Genomic DNA, 12,156 nt, shown 5'->3' on the forward strand with positions numbered 1-12,156 from the left:
TACTTTTCTCTTATTCTTAACTATGACCTAAGCTGTTTGATTTTCCATCCTTATTTCTTACTTAGCTACCCATTATGTTTATCTTCTCTCTCAGATTCCTCCTTAGTATCTGTCCACCTTGGACACTGGAAACGAGTGTGCGCTTCACATTCCAATTAGGTATTTCTTAAAACACTCCAAGAGGACTTAAGTCAGGTAGTAATCGACTTCTACGTGTGATCTTTTCAGTCAGATATGAATTACCAGGTCCATCTCCCATACTAACCAATTTCCTGCCATATTTGCTATAGCTGTGTTCTCTCTTTGTTTATTGACGACCCAGTAGGTTTTAAGCAGCGCTGGTAGCAAGAAATGACTTGATGACGGAACGTCAAAGCTTTGGTTTAATCGTTGAAGATCGTTCACACTGAGATCGTCCAACAGCGTGGTAGAAAACTAATCTAGTACTAGCACTCTCCGATTTTGAGAAACCCTTGGACCTTCTAAAGAGGGTAAAAATTATTTCAAATAGTGCCACACGAATTAATCGAGAACGTTGAGTAATTAGCTCCTTGCCCTGCTGAAAAAAACACGAAAAATCATTAGTGACACAAAGAAAAAATACCAGAGCAAATTTATGACATTTTATCGAAAAAATATCCAGGTTTAGTTAAGCGAAGCTGGGTTCTTTTACAAAAACACAATGCTAAACTACATACTGCGAAATTTAAGCGAAATAAAATCGAAAAACTTGGTGGTATTGGACTCCTACCACATCCAGCATTTAGTGCAGACCTTACACCGTTGGACTACTTTGTATTCAGATCAATTGCTAAATTCTTACGTGGAATAAATTTGTATACAAAGGAGATATTGAATGAGCAATATGAGAATTTGTTGCATCTAATCCTAAATAATGGTTTTATCAAGATCTCGAAGAACTTGGTGAATGTTGGGTTAAAACCACAGAATACTTTGGATATTCTTGGATTCATTATTGTTTAGTTTGTATTCAATATATAATCATATAGTCATCAATGCAGTATATTGACAACTGGTACTGACCTTTTCTGGTGGTTCTTGGAAATCAATACTATAAAATAAGAGAAGAAAGCATATAAAATTCAGTATCAGGAGTTACCACAAAATGTTGTACATCTGAACAGTAGTTGATATCGTACAAAATGTGTATAAAATATTTTTTTAATCTTTATTAATTACAAAATTAATAGGATGTTAAATTATAGTAAACACTCAGTTTGTGTATCTTTCTATTCTCACTTTCATATTCCCCGTACTTATTTATTATCAACATATGTGGTAGGAAGGAATGTTATCGATCAACCCCCATTCTATTTAGTCTCGTATGTTCCGTGTAGGTTTTACTAATGTTGACCTGGTACTATTAGAGGGTTTATTAGAAAAGTGAATAGTAAAGTGGTAATTTAGACCTTTAATGATAGTCGAATAAGAATTATACCAAATGAATCTCGCAATTAATAATCTAATAAACTACCAAACTCTAGATGAATTATAAATTATATTCATTTCTCTAGCTGAAGATGTGTCAAAAATTTAAACTGATTGAATTATAATTCTTCGTATTTGTAGAACATAAATTTGATCTTGGATTACGATTACTGATGTAGTCTGACTACGTTTTTAGGATACTGCTTGTTGAAAAATTAACAATGTAGTTATTTTCCAAATTAATATCTTTTTTTATTCAGAACCTTCACCGTTGTATGACAATAACCACTACCACGAAGAATGTTTGCGATGCAACAGTTGTGGTCTCAATTTGACCGGACTCAATCAGAAGCGTGCGCGTCGCTTCAAGAATCAGATTTTGTGCGACTTACATTTTGCTGACGTAGCTCTTATGGAGTGTTCTGATTTTATGCAACAACTGCGTTCCTTCAAACCTCATTCTCTTGGATGCGCTGTAGCTAGAAGAAAATCGTCTACTACCCTTATATTTCCTCTTCCACCCCAGGCTTGTTCCGGTAAGTTATTTTTTTATTATAATAAATTTCATAGTTCGTTATGTTTCAAAGTATTACCATACAACATCTGCCGGTGGTTTTTAAAAAAAAAATATTTAACCTTTTGACGAATATTGAAATATTTGAGATTTGAGTAAAAATAATCAATAATGGATGGAAAAATTCAAAAGGAAACGGTTTCACGAAAGATCTGGGTGAAAATAACAAGAAGTCGACTTTAATATATCTTATCATATAAAAAGAGACATACGAAAAGTTTGTTTGAAAAGTTTTCGATCTAAAAAAGACGAAAAAAAGGAACAATACACTTTTTTCATAATCATTTTCATTTTCTAACAAAAACTCCCTTCAAGTTTATACACTTTTGTCAGCGATGCTTTAGTCCAAAGTTTGGTAAGTAAAAACACAAAAACATCTGTTTGGCCTGAAAGACGAAGCTTTGGTATTTCTAAATGAACCCCTGAACACCCACAATCTAAAAAATTTCCATTAAGAAATAGATTCCATGATTTCGAGTGATTCATAAAAGTAGCTTATTTGTGCAACATGAGCTACACACACTCTAATACATCTACTCCCAAATCAGTGACTTGTGTAGTCCTTGGGGTTGGGTAAAATTGACTGTTATATGCCAAATGGTTGTTTGGTACATTTATTCATGCGAAATGTCAAAAAAGAACTTTTATTATTTACTTCTGAAGGTCACAATAACACACGCCAATCCAAAAAATCGCCATATGACTTCATGTATATTTTTCTTGATTTCTACATTGCACGAAATTTCTTCTATTTCAGGAGGAATGCAATCAGATACTTCTTTCATGTTTATTTATCTTAACAATACTCGCAATTAATGCATTCAATTTTTCAAGAAAAAGATTATGATTTTCTGCCCTGACAAAGCTGCTGACTCCAAGCAGAACAAATGATTTGGTAGGAAACAGCCAGTCGCCTCTTTGTCGGATCCTTTTTTTTCGACTCCACCAGAGCATATCTGTGATTGTCTACATACACCGCTGATGGTCCGAATGTATAAGGACGTAAGGAAATTTTTGATCTGTCACCAATGTATTTGGTGTTTGTTGACAGTCACCGGTGGAAGTCGATTTATTAAATTTATTTAATTACCTTACACCTTGGAAAAAATAATTTGCAAAAATTAGTTGGGGCTCCTAATATATTGAAAGTTTCATATAAAAAATAATCTAATATACAAATACAGTTAAAGAAAATCAAGAATCTAATACTAACCTGGTAAACTATAAATAGAAAATGTTATACTAAAGATTTTCAATGATAATGATTAGATTAACGTCGATTAGACAAAATTAAGTAATACCCGAAAACCGAGACTAATGCATTAGAAAGATTGGAGCTGGTCGAGAACAGAAAATCTGATTCTACTTCTTGATAATAAACAAGTTTCACCGCCAGTATTTCTACTCGGAATCGTTAGTTTTCCCCAACTTTGTCAATTATTTTCAAAATTATTGACAAAATAAAAGCTCCTAATGTGCGTACATTAAATTGTCTGTGTCAGTAAAATTACAAGAAATGGTGCAAAAAGATGTGGTATTAATGCAACAATCCTTAAATGCTCTGCAGGATTAGTTATATTTGAAAGGAAAAGGAAAAAATATCATTTATGCATAACCACCTCAAAAACACCTATCAGATGCAAACTGGTTGTAGATGATGAAATTATACAACAAGAGATTAAATTTGAATATCAAGGCATAGAAATATCGGGATACGGTGATATATCGAAGCGGAGGTAAGGAACCAAGCGGCAAAAGCAGCACGAACCTCAGCAAACAAATATATCGAAATCGAGACCAAATCACGAATCTACAAGGTTGTCATCATACACAGCGGAAACCAGACCAGATACATCGAACACAAAGAGAATATTAGACACCACCGAAATGAAAATAGTGCGCAGGATCGTTGGAAAACCATTTTTTGGCAGGAAGAAAAGCGAGGACATTAGAAGGACAAGTAAGATTGACAAGGTAAACGAATGGATATTGGGAAGAAAGAGAGAGTGGAAAGAACACATAGATCGAATGAATGACGACAGAATGGTCAAAATAGCAAGAGACAAGTTGCTCTTAGGGCGCCAAATCGTTGGAAGATCCCGCAAGAGATGGAGCGTCAACTTTTCCAATAATTAAACTGCGGAAGGATACGAGGGAAAACAAGCATTTTGCTTACATTAAAGAAAGAAGAAGATGAAGAAGAAAATCATTTAGAACGAATTCGATTAAGCAATACATGGAATACATCTTCCAAATGAACACTCTAGATTCTCTCACTCTAGAATATGATTAAGTAATTTAATAATTGTTCGCTTTATAATGTGTACGACCAAGTAAGTAAACAAGTTTTGTGGAAATGGTTAAATATCTAATTTTTATTATTATTTCAGTTTAAGAATACAATGGATATTTATATAACTAAAACTACGAAAGGAGAAAACAAGGTAGCAATTTGGAAGAAGCAGCTCCGCTACATCCATTAGGTGTGTATAGTTGGGTCACTCTAAGTTTGAACACCAAGCTACGTTCATTTGTTTGGTGTTCTACCTTACAGTGAGCGAACTGTATTCCTATTCTTCAGAGAGTTACAACGTTGGACAAGAATCAGAAGAGCTACTTGATTTCATGAAATTTTTGAATATTTTTTTATTTTATCATTCCATAATGTTTTTGTAGTACTTTTGCATGGAATAATACATTGTAGTTATAAAAAAATTGATTTTACAGCACTCGCGTCACTAGTACACTTTATCACATTTTTGGTATAAATTTAAAGAAAATTATTTTTTCTCAGATAATCAAATTTTGCACTAAACGAACCAGACACAACAGTGAGCTGACAAAATGTAAAAAAAAACAAAAAAATCAACAAATTATAACAAAATCAAATCAACAAAATGAATCCAATGTTTTTTGTAATAATAATGTAATTGTCATCATCATCTGTAGTTTTGTTTACATATTTATGTATTCATCCTTCATTTGAGTCCATTGTTGTCTATTGTATATTCTAGGTACCTTCATGCTTCATCGGTACCACTGTATTCTTCATGTGGTCCATTTATTGTCTGCTTTTGTCACCAAGCCATTTAAGTGCTTTTATTCTGTGGATAACCTCCGTAAGCTGGTGTCTTATCCACGATTTTTCATTCCTAGCATGCTTTGCGTGTTAACTGAAGTTTTCTCATAATATCAGTTTTCAGTATCCATCCTCTTTTTTTGAGGTAGAGTGACATTCTTGATTTGGATATAATCGCGTTTATGTCTGTTTATTTTAATATCTTGATCTACCAATTCGTTTTACATTACCTTTGACTTTGATAAGTTCATGATAGGACCCAGGTGAAGAAATTACGACGAGAATAGAGATAGCCAAGAGAACGTTTTTTAAATTAAAATCGCTTCTCACAAGTAATGACCTTAACTTGAGAACACGCTGGAGAATAACACAATGCTATGTTTTGACTATCCTACTTTATGGTGTTGAGAGCTGGACTTTGAAGGTCTCCAGCATGCGTAAGGTGGAAGCTTTTGAAGTGTGGCTCTTTAGACGGATTCTTAAAATACCATGGACGAATCGGGTCAACAACGACGAGGTGCTAACAGAGAACGAGAACTATTCCTTCCTACTTTGGCGACATTTTTAGAAATCAAAAATATACCTTGTTATAGCTGATCATGGAAGGGAAGATAGAAGGCAGGCGCAGCCTGGGTAGAAAAAGATTTTCATGGTTGAAAAACCTTCGAAATAAGTTCCATGTACGTGATGCCGTAAATCTAATACGCATGACTGAAGATCGTGAGGAATTCCAAAGGATTATTGCCAACCTTCATTAGAATGAAGCAGGCATGGGAAGATGAAGAAGAATTGGTTCATTTTGAGACCAACTTCATCACCCGCTACGTTTAACTTATTGATTTGTTGGTGGTATTCATCAGCACAATTGGCAGTACTGTATCTAAGGTGGTTGAGGTATTCTCCGTCTATGTATAGATCTTTGTTTAGGGAATTTTTTTTCTGGTGTCGTTTAGAATATATCTTGTCGTACTCGAGTTTGAATATCTTTGCATATCTTTCCTATAACTTCAACTTCCTTGATTTTCTGTATATACAGTTTGTCAATACCTTCATTTTTAAGGGTTTGTAGTACATCATGTCGAATTCCTTCTTGAAGTCAATGAAAGCTAATGCTATTTTTAGTTGGATTTACAATGTTGGAATCCCAAAATCACGACATTATTGATCGCAAAAACTGTTTCTGCTTTCTCGGTTGTTTTTTTGTCTGTGTTTTGTTTCTGAAGTATAATAGTATATGCAAGTTCCATATACTGTGTTATATGAACAGAAAAATTCCAAACATTCCAAGTTTTAAGCGAGTGAGCTTTTAATCAGAACCAATCGCGGCATCTACATTGCAGATAGCTTTTTCTTATGTAAACTTTCGTACATTATACTGCATAGCCGTTCGGTTTTTGGTTTTCGTAATTTGATACAAATAGTTTCATTGATATTTTACAAATTGTATAGTATTCTAAGGAAATTAACCATCACTGTATTAAGGCATACAATTCCTGAACAACTTTCTAATATAGTAAATTAATAAATGATAGCCCGAGGAAAATATGGTAATTAAAAGCAAAATCACAACACGTAACTCCTCCAGCTACAAAACTTGAAACATACAAAATTATTTGCTGTTAAACCAATTTCCTTCTATAACTAATTATCTTAGAGATGTGATGAGTAATATAGAGTGCGACAGCATAACTTTATAATCTTTTAAAATCCATTAAAACACGTTGTATCAATCAGAAATTGTTGAAAAGAAAATCATGGAGGTGACGTCTTCCGTTCTCGATATATCGAGTACTCAAACTTCTGACGTTTGTCATGACCCTTTCAAGTTTTATTTGGCAATCTCTTCCTGGATGTTTCAATATTGAAGAATTCTTGGAAGGTTCATATGATTATGAGATTCCACTCCACACTGTGACTTTAGGTGAATGCAGACTTTTTACGCGTCCTGTTAAACCTGGAACTTGAAAAACGTCCTGAAAAACTTGGAAAGACCTGGAGTTTTACCCTTCGATTTAGAATTTATTTTTTTGTCCTCATAATATTTGTCCCCGAACGTCAATCCCATTTAATTGCTGGGATTTGCAGTATTTCTTATCACAAAATGTTTTCATATCTTCTTTTTAAAGTTTTATTTACCAGTATTTATGGATCAAAAAATAAATTTTTCGGACGCTGTTGAATAGCAAAATTAAAACAGTTTGTTAGGCAAATCAGGTTTGCATTTATTTTTTTGTAATGTTACGTGAAGAAAAAGTTTGTTTCGGTTTCTAAAAAATGCGTTTGTACCAATTGTACCAATAAAATAAATGAATTAAAAAATTAACTTGAAACTTTTCATTGGTTTGTCCTGAAAATGTCATGGAGTTTTTTTCAAACACCTGTAAGATTCCTGGAATGCGAAGGCATTTCAGAAAACTATCGAGAGGTTTTTCAAACAAGTAGCGCATGTTTTGTATATACATGGACCCGCACAAATTAAAATCTGCTTCAAGAAGAAGAAGAAGAGCCTTCTCCAAGAATTGAAGTTTTTTTTTTCAGACATTTCCTGTACAATGTCAATTTTGTATGGATGTAAATGTATCAAACTATATGCTCCTGCGTGTGATTTGCAAGTTTGGTTTTCCTAACGCCGCTATTGCTTGATAATTTTGATGCTGATAATATAGCTGACTAATTCCAATATTACTTTTTCGATATTGAACATTATGGATACTCATCGAAGTTCAAAAAAAACTAGATAAATACACTTCAATCTCGGGAAACTCATGCAAGCGCAAGATAAACTAATTTATAATATATTAATTTTCAGATGAGTTCTGTGAAGAATTTCCGCACAATTTCATACCTACACCTGGATACTGGATAGAATGTTCAAGGCAAAAGATTACATCGGATACCATTTGGGATGAAAGTGAATCTGAACGCGACAACGAAATCCAAGAAGGGGAAGAGGATGACGTACTTCAAATGGATCATGATAATGGCGTCTCGGGATTTAAAAGAAAAGATCGAAGTAAGTGTATGATAGCTACTTGATTTATTATAAAATTATTCAATACCCTTTCTGCTTTCCGCACTAATACACCGATTTCAGTGATATTTCCAGGATTTTTAATAATTGTGTCTTTGACTGCAACCTACAACATTAACCTCATTACACTTGTTTAAATATATTTAAAATGAGTCTCGTTCACGACATTTTTAATTAAGAGGTCACAGGGCGATAAATCCAGCAAATAGAGTAGCCATGGTAGAGTCCGGTTGAAAACTAAATGGGCCAGCTAAGGAATGTGTGTAGACTCCGTGTTTTTTCATTTTATTGTTTTAAATAATTATCCTCGGCGGTTATAAAGTGTGCAAAATTTTTTAGTTCATAGTGGTAAATAATTGAATTAGTGGTTTTGTAAAAGGTAAGTATATTGAAATTTTCGTACAGTAAAAGAAAAACAATATGGACTTGAATCATTATATTTTACATCCCATTCGTCACCGTTAATATTGAAGATAGATATAATGTTTTATAATGAAATTTTAATGATATTAGAAAAAAATTTACATGTGATGCAAATTTTTGGATTGATTTGCATATTTATAGGTCAATTAAAATTCCTAATATGTCATTCTAAGTATATTTTATTTGTAGAATATGAAACCAGTATTTCAAATATATTTAAAAAGTAAACCATATTTTTGGACACATTTATAAAAGCTCCAAGAAAAATTTGAAGTGCCGGACTGTTCATAGTCAAGGTCGAGACATCGTCTCAAAAATCCGTCACTTTATAAAAAAAGAAGCAGAAGAAGGAATAAGTATTTCTGTAGTAAATTATAGGTTAGCAGATTTGACACTTGATATCTTTTTATACATAAACAGCAAACACTTTTATATCATTATACTATAATTAAATACAAGTATTTTTGTTTTGTAGAGAATGAACAATTTCGACTACTGAGGGTCTCTAGAGGCACAGGCACAGGCAGACCCCAGCACCTCTTTAATTTATAACAGAAGATGATATCAGAGAAATTAATTATGTATATGAATTGTATATATGTGAAATAAATCAATTGCTTTCCAGTAAACTTTTAGTAATTTTCCACAAAATTTATTTGAAGCATTTTTTGATAAAGTTCTTAGGAACGGCCCAAGCTTTGTTCCCTGTTCACACCTATACGATATCCTCTTAAATAAGTAGAATTATTTTTTTGCAAAAACAGGAAATATTAAACAAATTATTATTCATAATATTATCACTTTATTTGAGAGCTCAATAAAACATGAACTAACCAAATTCAGACCAACCCTAACACTACACCAACACTCACAATTACACTGCCTGAAGTGCGTTTCGATAACCAAATTATCGTCTTCAGAGACTGAAGGTAAACTGTTTAACGGTGTAATTGTGAGTGTTGGTGTAGTATTAGGGTAAACAGTGTGTTCACTATGAATATCACCAAGGGTTCGAGAAATTCCAGCTTATATTAACCCAATCTAGTATTCAAATATTTAGTATGCGAATAAATTATTTGAAAACTCAACAACACATCAACTCCAAATTAAAAATAAAGGCTTAAAAATAATATTTTTTATTATTTCATAACTCTTAAACTTATTCATTTATTCATACGTACACCCTTGCCACAGTGCCCTACCTCAAACAGAGACAACATGCGAAAGCCGCGCATCGTTCGTGCCCATTTACTCAATAATCGGAAATTTTTTGAGGAAATCATGAAACCTCCAACGTGATAATTTAAATCTTTGAGACGATAACTATTTATTTGAAATATCTACCATAGTTAAGTTAGTTTTATACTTATTTCAAATCTCTTGAACTTTTAATATCCGATTTTAATGAACTAAAGTTTAAATTTCAGGTTGTAATGATTTGTTTGAAGATGATGAGGATGATTCGTCTTCTCCTAAAAAGAAAACAACAATAGAAGAACAATGGGAGAAAAATCAAGGTTTTGAACTAACTAGTGTAGAACAGGAAACATACGAAAAATATTTTTATGGCACTGAACATTGGAATTACTTTACCAATGACGAAGATCTCGGTCCTGTTATTTTATCTATAAAACAAGAAACACTCAATTCTAGGGATCAATTTAGGTAAGTCTAATAAGAAATTTGGCCTCGTTTGGCCCCCTATTTTAGACTTATGGAATGAGATCTAGCCAAAAATTGAAATCATTCTTTGATAATATAAGTTGTAGTAATGAGTCAGTTATCTAAACGTTTTCGCAATTTTTGTTTAAATATTGCTTCTTTCATTCAAACTATTATAAATTTGTGACATCTATAACCGTATTGTCCTGAAAAACATATAACAATAGACTTTTAGGCATAGTTTCAAAGATATCAAAAGATATCAGTCTACATATTATTTAATAAAATATAAACCACTACTTCGCAAACTTAAAATAAGGTTTCTTGGTACTTCTGTTAGTTTGTACAAAGGAAAAGTCAAGACGAACACTATAAATACCAGTATAATATCGGCCATATCACAAAACAAAAGTTACAACTTAGAAATTTAAAACTCACTTCTTATATATTGAAATCTAACGTACAATTTTGTATTTTTCAGAATACTCGTTAGGGCTATTAGTTACACTGTCCATGGTTTAATTCCTGCCAGTTGTGTTTTTGCCGATCGGTATAATAGGGAAGAGGTAGTTAGATCTTTGGGCAAGGAAGTTAATATAAATCCACCCCTCACTCTCGGACAACTCCCAGATACACCCGAAGAATTGCTTAAATTAGACCAGGTACATTATTTATTTCTCAGTTTTATATGTCTTTGGGACAGTAGCTATAACAAAGAGTATTGGGTAAGTAAAAACTGGCCCTCGAGAGAAAATATGGAGTCTAGAAAGATAAATATAATTTTAAACTTATTAGTAGCTTATTATCTTTCTACCATTACATATAAAACAAGGCACCATAAAACAGTTTGTTAAATCACTAGATAGACGCGAACTGCTTTTCTTACATTCGCAAAAAATTTCTTCACCTCACTCACCTCACTCTTCACTCACCTACAAATACTCAATCTTAGAATTCTATGACTTAATTAGAATTAAAGGCTTAGATAGATTTATATTCAACTCATAGAAGACCTTCTGCTACAATTGAAAAATATGTACATACAATATAAGCATAAAACTCCACTTCCATAGTCACCTGGACAAGTTTCCGGAACATTGAGGAGATTTGAGCGAAGATCATGCACCAGAGCTTACGCCTCATACACATCCGAGAAGAACATTAAAACGAACTTCTCTAGAGCACAATGATTAATTACTTTATTAAAGTTTGTCTTAGTAAATACATGTTTTTCTCTGTAGTCAGCAACAGATGAAATATCTTTGCAGTTATTCACTATAACCAACAATTATACGTATAATTTAACCCAAATTTATAAAATGTGTTGATATAAAAAGACGCTACACTTATTTTTCAGGTATTTATAAAATCAGAACTCAAAGTCGGCGTAATATATGTGAAAGAAAGTCAGTACACCGAAGAAGAGATCTTGGACAATAATGACAATTCCTTTTTGTTCGAGGAATTCCTCCAAATTCTTGGCGAGAAAGTTCGGCTGAGAGGATTTGATCGATATAAAGGTGGGCTGGATACCGTGCACGATTTAACTGGATTGTATTCGATATACACCAATTGGCGAAACATCGAAATAATGTTTCACGTTAGTACTTTATTGCCGTATGAAAAACACGACCCGCAAAAGCTGCAGAGAAAAAGGCATATTGGAAATGATATAGTGTGCGTTGTATTTTTGGAAGCAGACAACACTTCTTTTTCTCCGGCGTGTATAAAGAGTCATTTTCTACACACTTTTATTTTGGGTGAGTTTAATATTTTCGATTAATTTGCATAGTTTTATTGTCTCACATTTACATACATTTTCTAAAAGTACAAAATTTGTGAAAAAGGAAAATTTCAAAGAAAGTAGAATGAGCTTTCTGGTGATCATTACAAGTAATTTCCTATATTGCCGCAGATTATACATTGTATTCATTGTAA

General features: G+C 32.9%; 1 protein-coding gene across 2 annotated transcripts in view; it reads left to right on the forward strand.

Annotated features, from left to right (window-relative positions):
* Positions 1–12,156, forward strand: part of LOC130892771 (uncharacterized) — a 90,990-nt gene that overhangs the window by 66,567 nt on the left and 12,267 nt on the right. For both annotated transcript variants that reach the window (XM_057798376.1, XM_057798377.1), the window contains exons 8-12: positions 1,710–1,985; positions 7,912–8,115; positions 9,984–10,221; positions 10,700–10,880; positions 11,576–11,978. In XM_057798376.1, coding sequence (XP_057654359.1) covers positions 1,710–1,985; positions 7,912–8,115; positions 9,984–10,221; positions 10,700–10,880; positions 11,576–11,978 — 1,302 coding nt within the window. The remainder of the gene's footprint in view (positions 1–1,709; positions 1,986–7,911; positions 8,116–9,983; positions 10,222–10,699; positions 10,881–11,575; positions 11,979–12,156) is intronic.

The sequence above is a fragment of the Diorhabda carinulata genome, chromosome 4 (genome assembly GCF_026250575.1).
Source record: "Diorhabda carinulata isolate Delta chromosome 4, icDioCari1.1, whole genome shotgun sequence".
Classification (NCBI taxonomy): Eukaryota; Metazoa; Arthropoda; class Insecta; order Coleoptera; family Chrysomelidae; genus Diorhabda; species Diorhabda carinulata.